We start from the raw sequence: 24,022 nt of genomic DNA, 5'->3' as shown, positions 1-24,022 counted from the left end.
CCTCCCAAAGTGCTGGGATTACAGGCTTGAGCCACCGCGCCCGGCCTCTTCAGGGAGCTCTTGTATGTGGCTCTCTGCAGGTTTGGTTAACGGTCCTCACATCGGCCCTACGGTCTCTGCTGTAACTGCTCTGCGTGTTTATCACCCCTTGATGGTTTCCCTTAACCTTGGCTATACCTTTGTAAAAAAATCCCTTTGCTACTCTTCTCAATTACTCCATTTACTGTGCCATCTTTCCCATCCACATGCTGACTAAAGTATCCCTGTTCCCTGATTGGTACATTGCACATTATAGGACCAGTAGACACCTAGAGACCTTGAATTCTATTCATGGGTTCATCATTTATAAGCTAGTTATAGGGCAAATATGTATTCATTACTTATTACATCCTGGACACTTTGCCTTGGACTTCATGCTACAATGATGAATGTGGCATAATCCCTGTCTTCAACAGGAAATACTATGAAAGAAACATATAGAGCCTCACTGAGAGAGATCCCTGAGAGACTTTGGGAAGCTGAGATATGTGAACTGTATTTTATCAAATGAATGAAAGGTTAGTCAGTAGATGCTATGATCTGAATGTCTGTGTCTGCTCAAAATCCATATTTTGAAATCCTAAGCCCCAATGTGAAGGCATTAGAAGGTGAGGCCCTTGGAAGGTGACTAGATTACCAGGAAGAACCAGCATGAATGGAGACTGAGGCAGGAGAATGGCGTGAACCCGGGAGGCGGAGCTTGCAGTGAGCCAAGATTGCACCACTGCACTCCAGCCTGGGCGACAGAGCAATATTCCGTCTCAAAAACAAAACAAAACAAAACAAAAAAAACACCTCAAAGAGCTCCTTTTTTTTTCACACCTCCTGCCATGTGTAGACACCGTTAGAAGACAGATCTCTTTAAAACAGCAACTGGGCCCTCACCAGACACCGAATCTTCTGGCTCCTGCGTCTTGCAATTCTCACCCTCCAGAACTGTGAGAGCTAAATTTCTGTTGTTTGTAAGTTGTATAGTCTCTGCATCCCTGTTATAGAAGCCTGAATGGACTAAGACAGTAAGCAACAGGGAACAATACATAAAGGAGGCAACACACACAAATCAGAGAGACAAACTTGCCATAGAAACTGCTAGTAAATGTGTCTATTTGCAGGTATGTCCGTGGAAGGAAGTAGCAATGGCAAGAGGTGAAAATGCAAGCAAAGGCCATATTACAAAGAATGCATATTCATTCATCAAATATCTAAGTTTCATAGCATGTCATGTTGTGAATTTGTGGCTTTAATCTGCAGGTCTACAAGACTATGAGCTAGGATTGGAGGCAATACTTCTGTGACTGTATAACTGCAAAAGTTAGAAAAATGATTGGCATCATGAATTAAGTCCTATTGTATTCTAAAAATTAGATAAAAGCAGTACATCCTATTATTTACAAGTAACTAGGATGTGCTAAAGTAGTAGAAAGAGAGGAAAATAGCACTCATTTAAAACTGATGTAGAGTAACTTCTCTAGTCTAGAATAATATTTCTACAGCAGAGGGACATGAATGCTTTTAGAATCCCAGACAAAGGACTTGAGGTCCTCACCACTGTGGACCCCTGAGATGATGCTTCCCTCCAGCAACATTCTCAATGTCCTTTAAGAAGACTCCGTGCTCTCCATCTTCCCAACACACTCCCTCTCAGGATAACATCACTCCAGCCCAGGGGACCTGAATGTGTCATCTTCCCCCTCTGTGTCAGAACAGTTGTTTCTCAGAGCAAAAGTGTCTCAATAGATACTTTTATTTTTTTTTCTTTTTAGGAGCTTTATCATGTTTGACTTTAAGTGTTTATCATGTTTGACTTTTTAAGTGTTTTCAACCAGATCCCCATGGAACACTCTATCTCTATTAGAATCATTTTCTTTATGTGAGTGTATATTTTTCCTTGCCTTCTGAGGGATAGAAATGAGAATAGTCTTCAAAATTCTTGAAATGTCTATTTGTTTCTTTTGAAGAATGGATGAAATGTTTCTAAGTTGCAAACATATTCATAGCCAACGGAGGTGTTGTGTAACAGTAATGTTTTTATAGTCTTTTTCTTCCCCACACATCCAGGAATAGATGTGTTGTACATACAGATGACAAGCTTATAAAAGTTGAGTTTTGCGAAGTCACATAGAACACATGTAGCAAAGCCATAGCAGAAACTCTGGACCTTCCAAATATGCCCATCATCATAGGGTGAAACAGAGAAATGCAGTGATTAGGAATGCAAGCACTGGACTGGACTGCTGCATTGAAATCTCAGCAGGGTGGCCTGAGGGATGTTATTCAGTTGCTGTGCCTCAATTTCCTTATGGGTAAATTAAAGATAATTATAGTATGTGTCACAGACTAAAACATGTAAAATGCTTAGCATAATGCGCAAATTACAGCATTATATTTATAACAATAATAGTTATGACTATCTTCTGACTCACATGCCCAGCCACCATTCTTGGTCTTGCTGCTTTAACTCTCCTTTATGAGCAAGCTTCTTGAAAATCTTTTCTATATACATTATCCCTACTTCTTTCAGCCCATTTCCTCGCCAAGCCTATTCTACTTTGTTTTTGTTTTCCATTCTGATACTGACAAGCACAATAGATACTTTTTTTTTTTTTTTTTTTTTTGAGATGGAGTCTTACTCTGTCACCCAGGCTGGAGTATAGTGGCACAATCTCGGCTCGCTGCAACCTCTGCCCCCTGGGTTCAAGCAATTCTCCTGCCTCAGCCTCCTGAGTAGGTGGGATTACAGACATGAGCCAACGCACCTGACTACTTTTTGTATTTTTAGTAGAGACAGGTTTTCCATGTTTGCCAGGCTGGTCTTGAACTCCTGATCTCAGGTGATCCTCCCACCTCAGCCTCCCAAAGTGCTAGGATTACAGGCGTGAGCCACCACACTGGCCCCCAATAGATACTTTTTAATTGCTGTTTTTACTTGAATTTTCAGAGACATTCAATACAGTTGTCTGTTTCTTTGTTTTCAAACATTTCTATTACTACTTCTCTGATCACTCTTTATCAGTCTTCCTTAAGAGACTCTCCTTGTTCCTTCTCCCCAACCTTCAAATATTAGGATAATTTGTATCTCAGTCCTGGGATATCTGCTCTCCTCACTCAACATCTTTACTCCAAGCAACTTCACCCATTTCTGTAGTGTTAAATTCCATCTATATGTCCATCATTGCTATGGTACTCTGTGGCTGGGACTGCCCCAGGGAAGAGCTTAAAAGAACATAAATGGGAAATGTTCAGGTTTTATGACAAGAGTCTCAGATAAATTGAGATTGCAAAATTGCTGGCACAGAAGAATTTCAAGTCCTGGAACCTGGTCTTTGGGCACATATGATATGCCTTTGAGTTGCAGAATTATTGCCTTATATAGCAGCATAAGTTGTTTCTGACAAGGCCTTTCAAAAAGGAGATTTGATTGTTTAGGGCTTCTCAGATACAGTGTACTTCTCACCCCATATGAGGTTGCTGAGTATTACCACTGTCTTGAGTGAACTCTAGTGAAGAATAGCAGGGAAACTTGCTCAGATGTATAATTTGGTAGATATCATTGTTGAGTAATTAATAAAATATCTATGAGTCTTGTGTCTTTGAATTTGTCTCTGATTTCTTTTATCTAAGTCTGAGACATTTTTTGCATGTGAGTTGGATAGTAAAAATGATTGAAGAGCTTATGTGGGAGGAGAGGAAATAAGGTTAACACAGCACTCCTCTCATGTCAGAGTGCACTAATGTTAAGCCTGGTACATGATGGTAAAAGAATCAAAGACTTATTAGGCACAGTTATTGAGGGAAAAAGGGGAATTTATCCTGATGGATCCTAAAGGAGACAAATTAAAGACTAACCCTTTCTTATTGCCCTAGAATGGTTGGAGGGCAGAAAGGCAGGACAGTGAGAAAAAAAAAGCAGAAGCAGACAGCAGTAGCCCAGGTATTCCTGGAGTACATCAATAAATCAAAGGGGCAGTAATACATGGAACTGCTGATCACCAGGGCAACGGGGACTCATGCAGAAAATACAATGTACTCCACAATCTTTAAGAAAGATGTAACTGAATAAACATAATATTTCTGAGGAAAGCCCTGGAAGATCTTGGATACAGAATATGATCAAATATGTCAACAGCTGAAAGTTTGATCCCCTAAGACTTCTAACGTTAGTGGGTGCCCCCTCCTTCTTCTGTCAATGAATAGAGTATGTTTCACATTATCCTTCACCACAACCAGCAGTTTCAGCTTAGGTCTTCTAGTAGGAGAATAATGTGAAGCGTCTGAGATTGAAATAGACAGTATACCTGCTTTCTTCCATGAAAAATGTCTCCAGCAGCTGGGTGATATGGTTTGGCTCTTTGTCTCCATCCAAATCTTATGTTGAGCTGTAATCCTTAATGTTGCAGTTTGGGGTGACCTGGTGAGGATTGGTCATGTAGGTGGATTTCCCCCTTGCTGTTCTCATAACAATGAGTGAGTCTCGTGAGATCTGGTTGTTTAAAATTGCATACCACTTCCCCTTTCACTCTCTCTCTCCCACTCCTCCACGTGAAGAAGGCGCTTGTTTCCCCTTCACTTTTCTGCCATGATTGTAAGTTTTCTGAGGCCTCCCCAACCATCTTTTCTGTACACCTATGGAACTGCTGTACAGGAAGATTAAACATCCTTTCTTCACAAATTACTCAGTCTCATGTAGCTTTTTATTGCAGTGTCAGAATGGACTAATACAGAGAATTGGTACCAGATAAGTGGGGCATTGCTATAAAGATCTCTGAAAATGTAGAAGTGAGTTTGGAACTGGGTAATAGGCAGAGGTTGGAGCAGTTTGGAGGGATCAGAAGAAGACAGGAAATTGAAGGAAAGTTTGGAACTTCCTAGAGACTTGTTGAATGGTTGTGATCAAAATGCTGATAGTGATATGGACAGTGAAGTCCCAGCTGAGGAGGTCTTAGATGGAGATGAGGAACATATTGGGAACTGGAGCAAAGGTCACTTTTGCTATACTTTAGCAAAGAGACTGGTGGCATTCTGCCTCTGATCTAGAGATCTGTGAAACTTTGAACTTTAGGGAGATGATTTAGCGTATCTGGTTAAAGAATGTATCTTGGCTAAAATGGGCCAAGGTATAGCTCAGGCCACTGCTTCAGAGGTGCAAGCCCCAAGCCTTTGCAGCTTCCACACGGTGTTGGGCCTGTAGGTGTGCAGAAGGCAATAGTTGAGTTTTGGGGGCCTATGCCTAGATTTCAGAGGATTTATAGAAATGCCTGGATGTCCAGGCAGAAGTCTGTGAAGGGGTGGAGCCCTCATGGAGAACTTCTACTAAGGCAGTGCAGTGGGGAAATGTGGGGTTGGAGCCCCAACACACAGTCCTCTCTAGAGCACTGCCTAGTGGAGCTCTGAGAGGAGGGCTACCATCCTCCAGACCCCAGAATGGTAGATTCACTGATAGCTTGTACTTAAAAGGCACTTAACACCAGCGTGTGAAAGTAGCTGCAAGGCCTGTATCCTGCAGAGACACAGAGATGGAGTCTTGGGAGGTCACCCCTTGCATCAGCGTGACCTGAATGTGAGATATGGAGTCAAAGGAGATTACTTTGGAGCTTTAAGATTTAATGACTGCCCTGCTGAGTTTTGGACTCACATGGGCCTGTAACCCCTTTGTTTTGGTCAATTTCTCCTTTCTGGAATGGTAGCATTTACCCAGTGCCTATACCCCCATTGTATCTTGGCAGTAACTAACTTGATTTTGATTTTACAGGCTCATAGGCAGAAGGGAGTTGCCTTCTCTCAGGTAAGACTTTGGACTTGGACTTTTGAGTTAATGCTGGAATTAGTTAAGATTCTGGCAGACAGTTGGGAAGGCATGATTGGTTTTGAAATGTGAGAAGATCGTGAGATTTGGGAGGGGCCAGGGGCAGAATGATATGGCTTGTGTCCCCACCCAAATCTCATGTTGAACTGTCATCCCTAATGTTGGGGAAGGGACCTAGTGGGAGGTGATTGGATCATGGGGACAGATTTCCTTGTTGCTATTCCCATGATAGTGAGTGAGTTCTCAGGAGATCTGATTGTTTAAAAGTATGTGTCACTTCCCCTTTTTCTTTCTCTCTCCTGTTGCACCATGTGAAGACGGTGCTTGCTTCCCCTTTGCTTTCCTGCTATGAGTGTCAAGTTTTCTGAGGCTTCCCCAACCATGCTTCCTGTAAAACCTATAAAACTGTGAATCAATTTAACCTCTTTGCTTCATAAATTACCCAGTCTCAGGTAGTTCTTTAGTGTAAGAATGAGCTGATACACTGGGACACCAGTTAAAACAGCACTTTGTCCAGTTTTGGTGAATTGAGGTAGGATTTATCGAGCTTCATGGGAAGGCAATTCACTGGATCAAAGGTTCCCTTCAAGATCCGCTAGAATAAGAGCACATAAACCTAAATGAGAGTCAGTTAACTTTTAGTGATGTAAGCACAAAACAGATGAATTTGTCTTTTACCCTTGATTATTGGATGTCAAAGGAAGAAGCCATGTTAAGAGTAAAGAAGCTATGAATCTATAATCCCAATGGGTATGTGGTAGTTACACTTCTGCAAAATGTGAGGATATTCTTTAACAACTATGGCTGGTAATTCTTAGGAATTAAGGTACCAGAAAGATTGTTATTGCAGGTATGTTTCAGAATCCCAGCATGCAAATTTAGGAGTGATTGCAAGCAATTTAAACACAAAGATTTCCAGTTAAATAAATTTTGCATACCAGGGCCCAGATATTAAGTATATTTCTGTCCATTTGTAACTAGGAATTTGTGGTAATAAAAAAGACAGATCCTTTGCCTCATATATAATTTCACCTTGCAAATATCTAGATAATTCATAGGGGCATGAAAAGGTGAGGCCAGAACATTAGTGCATATTGAGCTATTGAATTTTCTGAAATACAAGGATAGGGGAAACTTTTAACAAAAATTTTTAAAGAGAAACAGTTGTATAATTCCCCATCCCACCCCTGATGAGATAGATGATCTAAGGAAAGAAGTTATAAAGTATTTTCTCTTCAGAACTTTCAAATATGAAGGCACAATCATATTTATTTACGCCCTGACTTCCTTTACTTACTCTTTTTTATAAAATGTCTCTATGCTGAAGGAGCTAGGGTTAGGAAACCCAGAAGGAATATTTTTCAGCCTTATTCAGAAACTGTCCCTTTTTGATATTTCATTCTAGTGTCTCAAATGCATTTTAAAAGTATATCAACTTATTTCCTTTTTTATGTCAAATATAGATATCAAAATTGGCAATAGCTACTTGTGTTTTTTAATTCTGTTCTTTTAGTGTTAAGGTCCTTTAGGTATTTTTCCCTAAAGTTTAGAGAAAAACAATGTACTTCTTCTGTGAATGGGAGAAGTATAGTGTCTGTAAGTTCCAATGGGAGAAGTATAGTGTCTGTAAGTTCCCTACAAAAATCCTTCATCAATTGTACAGTTTAAGTCCCTGAAAAGAGACTGACCAAAGTCAGCAAAATCAAAGATCATACAAAACAGAGAATTTGGGGAAAAGTATTTTTAAACATAAACACTTCCAGAAAGTATCCACTTCTAAAACACATCTGTTTCTCCTGGTAAGCTTTCTCTACAACCACCTTCTCTGAGTTTATTCAGGAAATAGCCATGTGAAGTTGGCTAGTACCCTAGAAGTTGACCTACTAGGGAAGGGTCAACCACAATTTTATAGTATATAGACAACACTTTTTAGTAAAAATATCCACCTAGACCTTGTTAGATTTAAATGGAATGTGTTTTGAAGTTATATCTCCCCTTACTTCATTTGATCAAGACTTCAAAAGTGCTTCTGTACCTTCCTGGACTTTTTACACATCATAACAGGGGTTATGAGTACCCTTCCTAAGCCTAGCATTCCATCAACACATCAGTAGGTGGACTGAATTGTAGACATTAGCATCTCCAACACCTCTCCCAAACGGCTCTCAACTAGATTTACACAAAGAGGAAGGATTAACATTGATAAATTAATAGTGGTTCTAAAGTAAAAAAATGCATGTCAAAGTGCTATATAGTTTTAAAATTGTGTAAACACCCATTAGTCTGTATTATCTCCCAACTGTAGTCATCAACAAGGTGATTAATTTGGAATTGCTGTGCTCACATTTTCATGCATTATAAAATGACTGACTCACTTCTCCCTTTCTCCCTACTCCTCCTATTTCATTATGAAAGTGATAATCTATGCCAAATCTGAGTTTCACTGAATGTCAAGTGTAGATCAGTAGGGAAAACTAAGGCAAAAGACCATTTGCCACTTGCCAACGCTCATTCATGCACAACCACAAGGATGCATTCTATCTTATGAGGAAGTGGTGTTGGTATTTACATTAACATGGGAACACCTTGTTCACATCATGAGTAAGCCAAAATGGGCATGTTAATGTATTTGAACAGATGTGTCAATGTTATTCTTCAAGAAAGGGTGATGCAGTTCTACAATTTTTTTTGCTTAATTTATTTCAGCATATTTTTGAGAGCTATGATGCTGCAACATAACATAGGTATAAAAAAGGATAGATCTATATAATCCTGACAAATAATTGAATCTTGAGCCTCGATGCCATAGGCTTGATATTCAGTGGGTCTGAAGGCTAAAGATCTGATCTGTCTTCTTCTCTGTTGTGTCTCTACCACTTATCGGGGTGCTGCCTAAAACATATTAGATACTCCATAAACATTTCTGATGAATTAATGAGTTAACAAGCTCTACTATTCATCTAAGCTGTAGCCTTTCTAATTGTTCATGGTGTAGGCGTCATGCATTTGAGCTCTGATTCTGACTTCATTCCCCCACTGGCACTGGGCTCCTGCTCTGAACCCTCTCAAGGGGGCCTTACCAACCATCTCCCTTTTAAAGACTTCCTCCTCTGGGGGTTGAACCCTTTCTACCATGTACCACCTCCTAATAGACTAGTTATGTTTGAGATGTTGCAGTTGGCTTTGAATACAATTCGTTCTCCACATTTGTCTCTCTTGTGCTTCACCAGCAAAATTTAAATGTATTGAGTATGCAGCATATGATCTAGGTCTTGAGGTTTGTGTAGTCCTATTTATTCACCTTTGTGTTTATAGTGAGGACAGTTATTCCCTTTCCTATTAGTCTTTTCTTTAAAACTCTGCTCTTGGTGCTCCAGCTTGTGCCAGCACCAGACTTCCCAGAGTTGTAAACAGCAGAAGAAAAGGAAGGGACCATGGGTGGAAATCAGAGAAAAGTATATTTTAGGTTACTATAAGAAAAATCTTTTTAATAGGCTTACCAGATTACCAAAAATGTTCAAATATGAACTGCATGACCATGTGTTAGGGGAAGAGTAAAATAAAGTTTTATGTTCATAAAAAGGTCCATATGTACAATATCTGTGGCCAGTGGCTCCTTTCCTTCAATCCCACGTGAAAGGACATGTCAGATGTCCCCCACCTATGAATTTTAAAGGATTTGGCTACATTATGAAGGCCTTACAACCTCAAGGAGATACAAGCTAATGATTTCATTTTTAAGTAGAAAATAGTTAATTTTATGTGATCACCATAGGTTCAGATAAACTGCATCCTATAAAAAGGTATAGATAGTTTTAGAATCAATCATATCCAGTGATGGACTTCAGGTCTAATTCCAACAAGCAGTACAACTGTTGGCAAATTTATTCACCTTCCCACAGATAAAAATTTTATCTATAAATAAGTATAAAAATTTATTGTGCTGTACACACATACACACACACACACACACTTAGTATATACATATATATGTTGTATGTATACTATATATATGATAGACATATTCACAGTTAATTTTTAATATATGTTAAAATATCTTTTCTTTTCAACATGAATCTGGTAGTAGATGTAGTTGGTCATAATGGCTTAGTTTTTCTGCATTCATATAACTTATTTTGCTGGTACCCCGTTAAATACCTCCTTACATTGCATCTTTTATTCATCATATTATATGGGGAAGAACTATGTAGATTAGAAAAGCAAGGTTTAGAGCACTTAAGGTATTCTCCTAATATGACTAGAACAGTTGGTGTGACCTTCGAGCAGTTGTGATATCAGATCTAGATTTTCAGTTTCTAACTGATGCTGTCAAACCAGTGCTACCCTGGAAGGAATCACACCATCATTTTCCTATCATTGATAATACCTGAGAAAATTTAGTCTCAATATGTTGATGCTGTGAGTGACGCTGTTTAGTTTACTTTACTTACCATTCCACAAGTACCTTATTGCCTCAAAGTACGCAATCCAAAGAGCTGGAAATTGTTTGATTAAGGACAATTAGAGCTGCTCATAATTGGGTAACACAGATCTAAGCAGGATGAAATGCATTGTTTAAAATGCCAGCAGTGTTTGTGGGTGAGTTGTCCAAAGTGCAATCAGTGTTTGCTATATCTTTCTAGAACAAGGGTGTACACCTTTCTACTGTGTTTGAGCAGTGACTCACAGTGTACACCTTTCTACTGTGTTTGAGCAGTGACTCACTTCTCTAGTGAATTCTTTTATGAGGAAAATAATTATGTGCTTATTTTTACTTAGGGCAAATCTTGATTTTTTTTTTTTTATTATACTTTAAGTTCTGAGACATGTGTGGAGAATGTGCAGGTTTGTTACATACTTATACATGTGCCATGGTGGTGTGCTGCACCCATCGATCTATCATCTACATTAGGTATTTCTCCTAATGTTATCCCTGCCCTAGCCCCCCACCCCAGTGAGAGGCCTGGTGTGTGATGTTCCCCTCCCCGTGTCCATGTGTTCTCATTGTTCAGCTCCCACTTATGAGTGAGATCATGCAGTGTTTGGTTTTCTGTTCCTGTGTTTGCTGAGAGTGATGGTTTCCAGTCTCATCCATGTTCCTGCAAAGGACAATAACTCATCCTTTTTTGGCTGCATAGTATTCCAAGGTGCATATGTGCCACATTTTCTTTATCCAGTTTATCATTGATGGGCATTTGGGTTGGTTCTAAGTCTTTGCTGTTGTGAAAAGTGCTGCAATAAACATACATTTGCATGTATCTTTATAGTAGAATGATTTATAATCTTTTGGGTATATACCCAGTAATGGGATTGCTGGATCAAATAGTATTTCTGGTTCTTGATCCTTGAGGAATCGCCACACTGTCTTCTACAATGGTTGAACTGGTTTACAGTCCCACCAACAGTGTAAAAGCATTCCTATTTCTCCACATCCTCTCCAGCATCTGTTGTTTCCTGACTTTTTAATGATTGCCATTCTAACTGGCATGAGATGGTATCTCATTGTGGTTTTGATTTGTGTTTCTCCAATGACCAGTAATGATGAGCTTTTTTTCATACATCTGTTGACCACATAAATGTCTTATTTTAAGAAGTGTCTGTTCATATCATTCACCCACTTATTGATGGGGCTTTTTTTCTTGTAAATTTAAGTTCCTTGTAGATATGGATATTAGCCCTTTGTCAGATGGGTAGATTGCAAAAATTTTCTCCCATTCTGTAGGTTGCCTCTTCACTCTAATGATAGTTTATTTTGCTGTGCAGAAGCTCTTTAGTTTAATTAGAACCCATTGGTTAATTCTGGCTTTTGTTGCCATTACTTTTGGTGTTTTAGTCATGAAGTCTTTGCCCATGCCTATGTCTTGAATGGTATCGCCTAGGTTTTCTTCTAGGGTTTTTATGGTGTTAGGTTTACATTAAAGTCTTTAATCCATTTTGAGTTAATTTTTGTATAAGGTGTAAGGAAGGGGTCAAATTTTATTTTTCTGCATATGGCTAACCAGTTTTCCCAACACCATGTTTAAAATAGGGAATCCTTTCCCCATTGCTTGCTTCTGTCAAGTTTGTCAAAGACCAGATGGTTGTAGATGTGTAGCATTATTTCTGAGGCCTTTGTTCTGTTCCATTAGTCTATATACTTGTTTTGGTACAAACACCATGCCGTTTTGGTTACTGGAGGTTTGTAGAATAGTATGAATTCAGGAAGCGTGATGTCTCCAGTTTTTTCCTTTTTGCTTAGGATTTTCTTGGTTATACGGGCTATTTTTTGGTTCTATATGAACTTTAAAGTAATTTTTCCAATTCTGTGAAGAAAGTCAGTGGTAGCTTGATGGGAATAGTATTGAATCTATAAATTACTTTGGGCAGTATGGCCACTTTCACGATGTTGATTCTTCCTATCCATGAGCATGGAATGTTTTTCCATTTGTTTGTGTCCTCTCTGATTTCCTTGAGCAGTGGTTTGTAGTTGTGCTTGAAGAAGTCCTTCACATCCCTTGTAAGTTGGATTCCTAGGTATTTTATTCTCTTTGTAGCAATTGTGAATGGAAGTTCACTCATGATTTGGCTCTCTGTCTATTATTGGTGTATTGCAATGCTTGTGATTTTTGCATATTGATTTTGTATCCCGAGACTTTGCTGAAGTTGCGTATCAGCTTAAGGAGATTTTGGGCTGAGACCATCGAGTTTTCTAAATATACAATTACGTCATCACAAACAGAGACAATTTGATGTCCTTTCTACCTATTTGAATGCCCTTTATTTCTTTCTTTTGCTTGATTGCTCTGGCCCAAACTTTCAATACTATTTTGAATAGGAGTGGTGAGAAAGGGCATCCTTGTCTTGTGCCCATTTTCAAAGGGAATGGTTCCAGCTTTTGCCTATTCAGTATGATATTGGCTGTGAGTTTGTCATAAACAGCTTTATTATTTTGAGAAATATTCCGCCAATAAATAGTTAATTGAGAGTTTTTAGCATAAAGCGGTCTTGAATTTTATCAAAGGCCTTTTCTGCATCTGTTGAGATAATCATGTGGTTTTTGTTATTGGTTCTGTTTATGTGATGGACTATGTTTATTGATTTGTGTATGTTAAACTAGCCTTGCATCCCAGGGATGACGCTGACTTGATCATGGTGGATAAGCTTTCTAATGTGCTGCTGAATTTGGTTTGCCAATATTGTATTGAGGATTTTCACATCAATGTTCATTAAGGATATTGGCCTGAAATTTTTGTTATTGTTGTGTCTCTGCCAGGTTTTGGTATCAGGATGGTGCTGGCTTCATAAAATGAGTTAGGAAGGGGTCCCTCTTTTTCTATTGTTTGGAATAGTTTCTGAAGGAATGGCACCAGCTCCTCTTTGTACCTCTGGTAGAATTTGGCTATGAATCTGTCTAGTCTTGGGATTTTTTTGGTTGGTAGGCTATTAATTACTGCCTCAATTTCAGAACTTGTTATTGGATATAATAGACATTTACAGAACTCTCCACCCCAAATCAACAGAATATACATTCTTCTTAGCACCACATTGCACTTACTCTAAAATTGACCACATAATTGGAAGTAAAACACTCCTCCGCAAATGCAGAATAATGGAAATCATAACAAACAGTCTCTCAGACCACAGTGCAATCAAGTTAGAACTCAGGATTAAGAAAGTCACTCAAAACCACACAACTACATGGAAACTGAACAACCTGCTCCTGAATGACTGACTACTGGGTGAATAACAAAATTAAGGCAGAAATAAATAAGTTCTTTGAAACCAACGAGAACAAAGACACAATGTACCAAAATCTCTGGGACACAGCTAAAGCAGTGTTTAGAGGGAAATTTATAGAACTAAATGCCAACAGAAGAAAGCAGGAAAGATCTAAAATCGACACCCTAACATCACAATTAAAAGAACTAGAGAAGCAAGAGCAAGCAAATTCAAAAGCTAGCAGAAGACAAGAAATAACTAACATCAGAGCAGAATTGAAGGAGATAGAGACATGAAAAACCCATCAAAAAGTCCAGGAACCCAGGAGTTGGTATTTTGAAAAGATTAACAAAATAGATTTTTATATATCTGTTTTGATTGCCATATATCTGTAGTTATCTGCAGAATTGTACTGTGGCTGCTGTAAGTCACCTCCTCAATAGTAATGCCTATGTGGACATTCGTGAATTGAAAAACAAAACAGTGAACACTAAATGTGTAAGGCAAGTTGCTGTATCCAGCATCTCTGTTAATTAATCCTCATCATTAACTTTGGAATGTAGTACAGATAAATTGTTTGAGCCCTGCTGTAACAAGACCATTGTGGATGAATTTCCATTCAGTACATGAGCAATGCACAGAAATTGGAGAAGACACTGCATTGGCAGTTTCAATCAGCAGGCTAATGGCATTAATTTCTTTTATATGTGAGCTGATTCCGGTAAATTGCTTAGCTTCCTTGGACCTCAGTGTTATCATTGGGAAGCAGCAGTAAAAATGACTGTTTTTCGTCCTTCACAGAGTTTATCAGAATCAAATGAAAAATGATATGTGAAGGCATTTTTTAAAGCACAAAGTGCTTCACAAATTTGAGTTTTCATAATAATTTTAATTAAGTTTGTGGTGTCTTCAAAATTTCTTTCAGGCAAGGTTGCAGGATATACCTTATTTGTTGAAGTTCTGGTATCTTCTCTTAGAAGCATCACAGATAAGATGAGTCATTGAAAGAACTATGATTATAACATTCACAGTAAATAATAATAGCACTTACAGTACACACAATAAATACTCATACTTTGGGAGCTTAGAACAAATCAGAACATGGATCCTTACCATGAAGCTGCCCATAGGCAACATTTGCTGCATGTCTCTCCTTCCTCTCTTCTTACATATGAGTTTTTTTTCCTACAGGTGTTTCTAGATTTTCATTCCTCATAATCTGGGATGGCTTTCTATCCAAGGAAACTGGCTTTGATATGATGTCCTGCTTTGTAATTTGTACTAAACTTTCTGCCTTTAAATATCATGTGCTATCATCTCAAAAGAGTTTAACTAGTAACCTGATAAATGTCAAACATATAACAAATTCCTATTAAGCTGAATTGAATAAGGTATTAATGGAATATCTTGACTTTGATGTCATCATATTCTAATGACATTCTATTTGGTTAGAACCTTCTGAACCTTCCTCCAGAAGAAATGAAATGATCACAATTTTAGCTAGAAGACTTTTGACCTCTAATCTTTAATATTAATTTATAACCCATATGACTTAAAATTTGGGTTAAAAATTAATTAGTTGCCAACATTTTAAAATATGAACATATGTTACAAACTCCCAGCTTTCTGACTTCTCTTGAAATGTAGCAAGATTGGGTCCTTCCTAGCACTAGTAGCAGCCACTGAGGAGCAGCTGGCTCCTTTGGAAGAGCAAGCTGTGCTCAGGGTACTAGGGTCCCCACCTATTCTACTTCATTTATATATGTCATCTGTCTGGCCCCTGTAGGATCTGAGTTTATGGTCCTTGTTGAACCCACAGAAATAACCTAATTAAATCCTATCTCATAACCAGTTAGTCATGGGTGAAATCATGAACAGATGGTTTAAGGTGAACATATGTTGTTGATCTGTTTCTCTTATTTCATTAACCATTTTGCCAGCATTTGAAACAGTCTAATCATATGTCACAAACCAGAAATGGAGTAGCAGTTTATAGGGTGATGATCTAGAGCATCTTTGAACTGTTTATTTTAAATTCCTAGTGAAAGCTACAGTTCAAGGTAGAATTTTACCAGCTCAGTAAATGTGAGTTCTAGGCATATTCCAAATTCTGTACCTCACACGTTTCTGTGATGTCAGAGTATTAGAAGGGACATCTCCAGCAGGATTTTTAGCTCATATATTTATGAAGAGTAAAAGGCCTCCCATGAAATGTCACCATGAGTGATATGTTAGAGGCAAGGACGAGGGGGCCTGGAAATGATGTTGGTAGCACTTTGAAGCTTCCAGAATTTTCTTAAGGCTTCACAAACTCCTTCCCTCATTCCCCATGCCTAAGGTGAATAAAATTGAGGCAGGTAAACCTAAGATAAATAAAAATGAAGTTAAGTTAATAGCAGTGGGTAATTTAGCAAGAGAACTATAGCTAATATTGTTTGTGAACAATTTCCCATTTTTTTCCTTTTGATTTCAAGAGTTCCATTTTTCTTACATCAGAGTGTGACTATATAGGGGCCTGAGATTAAGGTGTGGGCCTACAGAAAGGGGTCCAAAGCACCTACTTGTTATATGTTAGTGAAATTGGTAGATCAGAAGCACGAAAACAGTATTCATCATTCCACATGGTCTGAAACAAGACACAAAGCTAGAAGTCCCCCATGTAAATGTTTGGGGTTAAAGTATTTCTATGTCTGTGCCAACAAGGAGAACTTCCAAGTATAGCCATGGCCATAGGGCGTGACTAGTAAAAGATCTGGGCATCTTGGATTCAAAGATCTTCTTATTGCTCACAGAAAGCCCTTCTACATGTCTGGCTTTGGGCCAGGGCAGATTAGCCTAATCATCAATAACCTTCCTAATCATCACCAATAAACTGGGCAGTTATCCACTGGGATAGACACAGAGTGCTCTAGGGAGAAATGGTAGAGCAAATACCAAGAGAACAACTCATTTGACATATAGACAACCATCCATCTTGTGCACAATTAGTAATTAAAATTCTCTCTCAAGACCCATGTAACCCGGTGAGCTACTAGGTCAATAACATACCATGTATGAAAATATGAAAATCATCACAAAAGAACATGATGATGGAGGCTCCATACCTTAGTTTAGCATTTCCTAGCTGTGTTGACTCAGATCAAATGTAGTATAATTAGGAAAAAAAAGGATGGATAATAATAACTATAATGATGGTCACAGGAAAATAGCAAATAAGTAGGATGAGGGAAGTTACTTTTTCTTCTTGATGAACTCACAGACAAAGTACATGGTAAGATGGCACTCTGTGTCATTCCATCTGCCAGAGCTCAGCATCTCCACACAGTCCTCATGACCATAGGGGTCGCTGGGTTCCCCCTCATTCCAGTTGCTATAGTTCTGCAGTGGAGTGTTGTCTGTGAACACGTACTGTCCCTCCCTTTCAAGGTCATTCACTCCAATGAACACCCGAAAGAAGCCACTCTTGGCAACATAGTCAGCTAGGAGTGTGTTGGCAGCTTCATCCTTGGGCATGGCTAGCATTCCACCCCGAATCCTGCAGTGGGTTAGGGATTCCCTGTAGTTCTTCTCTTCCTGCACGATGTAGTAGAATTTCTCTTCAGTTTCCCTAATGCCTGCTATCACTGCAGGGAGAGAAAAAAGGAGTATCATTATGTATCTCAAAAAGATAAAAGGCAATAGAATTATATGATATTGCCATATTTACATTTATTTATTCAATATTCAAGAATTATTTTTCAAAGCCCTATTATGAGGTAGTCACAGATTTAATCACCCCCACCTCTAGTTATCAAATAGAGAACAAATATCTACCATTTGTTCTCCCTTCCTTTTCTCCTCAACTTCTCACACCTGGCCAGCACAAAGTTGACAAAGACGTGTTACGTGAACTTTCAGCCAGCCCATCTCATACTATATTTCCCAACACTGTTGATGCTTTAGCTCTACTTGTGACCACACAAGCAGATCCTTCTCTCTTACACTTCCACGCCTTTTATGCCTAGAAAGTCTTTCCTACCTGGCAAACTTCTACTTATCCTTTAGATCTCGGTGGAAATGTATCCCCCTATAAGAAGTCTTTCCAATGCCCTTGTGTAGACATGGCAGTCACTCTTCCTCACGTTTCCATTGCCCCCTTCACTTCCTCCTTCTAGCACTCAACACATTTTAGTCTCATCGTTTATCTGCATTTCTCTCCTACTTACCTGTGAATGTCTTAAGGACAATGACCATGTCTTTGACACTCTTTAGCTTCAGTGCCTGGAATACTTATGGGAATGGTAAAAACTTATTGAAATGATGTAGGAATAATACAGATGTTTGTCCACATTGGACCAAATTCCTGTGCTGTGAACATGTACATGAATCGGGTTTGTCCATATTTCATCCCAGGTACAAGAGGAAGACTGAACTACTGAGTTAGCTTCAGGACAGAACTGGAGACTGAGAATCACCCTTCACTCATAATATGGCATGTATGTTTTGGGTGTCAGGGGCCTCTACAAACACATTTTAGGATCCATAACTTTAATTCACAAAGAAATCTATGACCACTGAAATGTTCAGAACTATTACTCTATGTTCTCCCTGTATGGTCTGTCTTATTCATGACAGTTTAAGTCATATCAGAGACAGAATCTTCAGTACAGATTATAACTAGAGTTATAATTAGTGTGGTTAGTTAATATCAGGTATTTCCTTTGCCTCTAGTATTACAAGATGAGGATGAACATGAGACAGCATCTATGTGATTCCAACAATGTACAACAAATATAGCTGAGTTACAACAAATGACAGTATATGAAAAAGAAACCAATTTTAACTGTAATTATAATAGTTACCTTATTAATACCGTTTCAGAAGAAAATACATAAGCCCTTTCCACTTCAAGGGCTTTTCTGATAACTACTATTAAAAAAATGGACAAGGGATAACAAAAATGACCAGTATTGGAAGTTGCAAAACAGATAAACACATAATGTTTGTATTGTGGATAGAGGAGTCAGAGAAGCTTGTAATACATTCCTACTCTACTGCTCATTAGGTCTGTATCATGGGCAAGGTACTTCCTCTAAGCTTTAGTTCGATCACAGTATCTACATACTACATAAACACCTATGAGAACTCAGTGAGATAATGCTAGTAGTTGTGCACTATTCCATGCACTCAAGAAAGCAGCTATTGTTATCATTACCTCTGTTTTCTGAGATGCTAGTTCTGTCTGACTCTTACTGTCTCTTTTTATTCTTACAGTATAGCTTGCCACACTCTGCTCTTTTCTCCATTCCCCTCACCTAAGAAAGTCTTTCTCTTCCCATAAGCAATGCACGTACATACAAATATGTGTAGTGGACTTGAGGTGTCCTGGGGGAGTCTTAGTGGATAATTAGCAATTTGGAAGACCCTTAAGCTGGTAACACTATCTCAATAGCCCTTTGTCCAACCCAAGATGTTTTCACCTAAGAGTATCGGAATTGTAGGGTTGATAGAGATTTATCAATAAATACATAACACAAAAGAGAATATGTTCACCATTCTTGACAAATTTCATAGATGTCTTGAGCCGAGCAATACTAATATCCAGTTGTCCAACAAATTTCCGGTATCTTCCACAATCACAGACGGTACCTTTTAAATGACAAAAACTGTGAATTCATGTTGAAGTACATGCAGACCAGTGGAAAGGAACATTTGCTCTCTTTCCAATATTCACTGTCATTTTCTAGTCTGGTTCTACATGTCTGTGAATGGCTATACTTTAAACCTTTTATTTAAAATAAGGTTTCCAATTTACATTATTGATAGAATTTCAGAAAATATCTTTGTAAATGTTTTGAATGAACTATAAGACAATTCTAAACTAGATTATTAAAAAGAAGAATACATACAACAAACCACTGCATACACATTTTGGACCATTTGGCATTTTCTTTGTTGAACACAGAATGTGTCTGCCCAATCTCAGAATAAAATTTTTATAGCTTTCTTGAAACATATTTCCTGCCAGTGTTCTCTTGTGTTATTGCATTATTCACTAGATGACAGTTTTTCCAAGACAGAAGAAACTTTTCACGATTAAATTAAATGTTAATTCTAATTATCCATTTAAAATACAGCTTGCATGTTTCAAGGACAAAGTTTAAATCGTATAAATAGATTCGACTTAAGTTTGTAAAAGCCATCTGCCCAGTTTGTGGATTAACTATGATTTTAATGTGTCTTTCATTCTTCTTTGCTCACCTACCTTTTCAACAACCAGCAAATACTGCTGTGACAGAGAGGGAATTACAAGGAAACCGATGTAAAATTCAAATGATTCCCTTTTTCTATTTAATGGCTGTTGTACATAAACATTTCAATTTTTTTCTCCTTTGGTAGCTTGAAAATTAAAAATAATTTTATTAGCCAAAGGAAAAAATACGGCCTTATTTATCCATATTCATATGAAATATGAAGAATGTCAAACAGTTTTTAGAATTGTCTTCACCATACCCCTGTGAATAGAAAACAATTGAAATTACCGATCTTTCTTTCCCTGTGTAAAGCACTGGGAATAGAGCTCCAGGAGAATAACCCTAGATAATCTCCCTGGCCATGGAAAGCGTGTACTGTAACCAGGGGCCTGTCTGCATCAGGTCAGGCTGCTGCTGCACTCTGATGGCCAGTATTGGGTTGAGATGCTAGTGAAAGGCAAGGCGTGGCATGCTGAGGCAGGGCCTAGTGCCAGCTTTTCCTCTTGGCCCAGAAGAATTAGGCTGCTTCCTGATGGGCTGGGCTTTCTTCTCATAGTAAGCATGGCAGGGATGAAACGTGCCATCATCCCTGTCCCCAGGGCTTGGAAAGTCCCCAGCAGGGAGACAGGAAAGTCCCCTTCTTCCCTTTCTTCTAGCCTGAGGAAAATAAGGTTAAGCATACTAAAAGAACTCTTTTTTTTCATTTAAAATATATTTATTTTTGAGATGAATAAATTTGGAATGATGCTAGAAATCAAAGAGAACGTTGAACATATCATACCTGCTTTGCCTTTTTCTCCAGGTATTCCAAGCAAACCTTTTTCCCCTTTGTCACCTGAATAAAAACGATAGCAACCAAAATAAAATTAAATTAAAATACAAGAAGAAAGGAAATAAGAAAGGAAGGAAGGAAAGAAACAGGGAAGGAAGGAAGGAAACAAAGAAGGAAGGAAGAAAGAAATGGAAGGAGGACAGAAGGAAGGAAGGAAGGAGGGAGGGAGGGAGTTAAGGAGGGAGAAAGGAGTGAATTCACATCTAGAGTCAAAGCAGTTTTAAATTTTATTCGCAATATCTACAACTAATATCTCTAATATCTCTTGGTTTTATAAATAATGTGATTTTCAATTGGCTACACAGGCACAACTAATTAAATGAGTCATAATTTATTTAGATTGAATGCAGGGTTTGTGAGAAGCATTCGAATTTGTGTAACCTATCCTACTAATACTTTTTTAATAACGTGGCCCTCTGAACAAGGCTAATACAATTCTCAGCATGTTTTCAATTTTAAAAATATCATTGTTTTGTGAATCTCGATCAATTTGTTAGCACACTGCAGTGTCTTTGGACTTATTATGCCCCAAGTTATTCCAAGTGGCTTTGCCCTTGGATTTCCAAAACGAAACAAAACAGAACAAAAAACACATGTATTGTGCTTTTTCAATTTAATTAGACAAATATTTACTATTTACTTACTCTATGAAAAACAAAAGACTGGGTACTTTGAAAGGGTATACAGAGACATGACTTCAACTTATGACTTGAAGGAGTTTACAATTTTTAGAAGTGAAGTGATGTATGCAAATACTAATAATGCAAAGTCATGTCAAATATATTATACTGAAATAGCAATCTTGGTACTTTCCCTCTCTGTACTTCTTTATATGTAACCATTTTCTCACTCGCAGGTATCCACAAAATAATTCTCAGAGAAGCAGGATTTTTAAAGCAGAGAGAAAGAATAAAACACGTTAATTTTTTTTCAACTTCAAAATAAGCTCTTGAGGCCCACATCAGACGCAATAATTGAAAGCAAAAGCTTTTGATTTTCAGGAAGAAATGTTTGGCTGAGGTTCTTGAGAATCAAAAGGGAAGACCCTGACAGAAGTAAAATAGAGTTTATACTTCAACAGTGATCTGGAAAAAAAGAATAAGAAAGAACTCATGAGGGATAAATACAGGATGAAGGTCACCTAGGCTAGGTGTATGGGGCTTACCCTTACAGGAATGTGGTGTGGTCAGAGAATTGGTTATATGGCCCAAGGGGACAATGCAAAAGGGAATGGAGTTGGTATTAAGGTTCTGCCAAGCCTCATCTTTCACCAGAAACAGAGAAAAAGTGAAAGCCACTCTAAAATCCATAGGGTGCCCCATGTTGTGTGCACTGAGGACACTCATTGGCCTTTCTCATCATTGTCTGATATGTACTTTTCCTTACATAGTTACTCTTATCATTCAGAAGAAGGCATGCCTGCTGGGGCCCCAAGGATTTGCTGAGCCTTTATAAACTGAGCCATGTGGACATTTTTCTTTAGAGTTGATGCCAGTCATTTGTGTGCTCCCCAAACAGAAGGTGGGGGTCCTTGAAGGCCAGAATACAATTTACATATGCAAGAGGAAGGCTTGGAACTTGTACTTGGAAGAAACGAGACAATGGTGAAATCTATACCAGTGGAACATGATACATATTGTGAGAAAGACATTGAACAGAGAGATAACATACTCTGAGAGGAAGGCAGAAGAGACAGTGCTTCTAGTGGAAGGGTAAAGGAAAGCTTAGCATTTGAGCTTTGCTATGAAAAGCTTCAGCAACTGAATGAAAGTGGGAATAAGGTCAGGTTCAAGGTACAGCAGAGGATATAGTTGGGCATGAACATATGTCAAACACCCTACTCAGTAATATCAATCTGCTCACACCTTAGTTATATCCTGCAAATTCCTCATTTCTCTTATATGTAAGTTGGGGAAAAAATAAGAATAGATTTTGAGATATTAATGGAAGAAAGGGAATATACATTTTACTAAGTACCCATCAAACGTCAAGTACTATTCTAGATACTTTATACATATTATCACATTAAATCCTATGAAGTAAGTGTTATCATTGTCTTTATTCTACAACTTGAAGAAATTGAGGATCAGAGAGGCAAAATAACTTGCTCAAGGACATCTAGCCATTAAATGGCAGTGCTCGTATTCCTGCCCAACCATTTCTGACTCCCCTTTCATGGTGCTTCCAAATGAGTTAACCAGTGGTTTAATGAAAAAAAGCAAGGTGTTTGAAAAATGTTATCAAAATTTGCAAAGAACAGCAGTCCTCATCACCATCAAAAACATTATGCACTTAAAAGATTGTATGACTATGAGTTTAATGTTCTGATTTTTAAAAACATTATCTTTTCTTTGCATGTGAATACCTTTTAATTCAACATAGATGGAACGTTGATTCCAGTTATGCTATGATCCTAGTTCATATAAAGCTATCCTAAGCTTTATAATGGACATAAAAGAAGCATAAATCAAGTGCCTTGGGCAAATGATGAGCTTTTAAGGAAAGCAAAACACACATAAGAGAACAAAGAGATGAGACACTATCATGTACTAACAGAGTGAAGTAAATGAAAAGCCTGGCAGGAATTCAGAAAAAGAAACGATGGTGTGGATCAGAGTGGAGAAGACTTCACTGAAGCAGTAGCCTTTAGCTAGAACTTAATAATATAGAAAACAGTTTCTTGAATTGGTATGTGACCTCTTTTTATGAGAAGATGTAAACTCTGTGACTGCTTTTCAGTATTTTGACACGAATTCTTTTCATTTCATGACAAATGGGAACACCAAAGCAGTGTGGTGCAATGAAAGATCACGAAAGCTCCCCAAAATCAGGGTTTGAATCCTGGCTTTGCCACTTACCAGCTACACAAGGACAGGTTACTTAATTTCTCTAAGTCTCCTTTTCTTTATTTTAAAAGCAGAAATAATTAGCACCTAAAATTATGAGATCATTAAGGAGAATAAATTAGGTATAGTAATGTTTTCTTATAATGGGATCAGCACTGGGCTTGACTTACAGAGAATGCTCAACCAATGTTAACTGCTGTTTCCTGAATCTGAGTTATGGTAAAGGAATGCATGCCAAGTACTTAGCCAGCTTATGGAAGATTTGAGCTTAGAATATCTACTTCCCCAAAACAAATTGTGATTTAAAGTCATCCACAAAAACTGATTTTGGTCCATGAGTGGGACCATGTCTGTAATAACTGTCCGAAAGTTGAAGAATTAGAGGTCACATTCAAACAAACAAACAAAAAAATCATAATGCTTTCAGCGTAAATGGATTATTGACCTTAAATAAAAGCATTTATTTTGCTATGAGGTGGAATTTACCTATACTAAATCACTATTATTTCTTATTCCTAAAATGAAATATTGACATCTAGAAAGCTAACCTATCCATGCAAGTGACAACGTC

General features: G+C 38.1%; 1 protein-coding gene across 1 annotated transcript in view; it reads right to left on the bottom strand.

The window, feature by feature from the left end:
• Positions 1-16,624: 16,624 nt before the first annotated feature.
• Positions 16,625-24,022, bottom strand: part of COLEC10 (collectin subfamily member 10) — a 38,599-nt gene continuing 31,201 nt past the window's right edge. Inside the window, exons 4-6 of the mRNA XM_023223101.1 lie at positions 20,555-20,608; positions 19,073-19,168; positions 16,625-17,163 (exon numbers count right to left, since the gene is read on the bottom strand). Coding sequence (XP_023078869.1) covers positions 16,772-17,163; positions 19,073-19,168; positions 20,555-20,608 — 542 coding nt within the window. The 3' untranslated portion in view covers positions 16,625-16,771. The remainder of the gene's footprint in view (positions 17,164-19,072; positions 19,169-20,554; positions 20,609-24,022) is intronic.

Source organism: Piliocolobus tephrosceles, chromosome 7 (genome assembly GCF_002776525.5).
Source record: "Piliocolobus tephrosceles isolate RC106 chromosome 7, ASM277652v3, whole genome shotgun sequence".
NCBI lineage: Eukaryota > Metazoa > Chordata > Mammalia > Primates > Cercopithecidae > Piliocolobus > Piliocolobus tephrosceles.
This window is presented reverse-complemented; position numbering and strand designations above follow the sequence as displayed.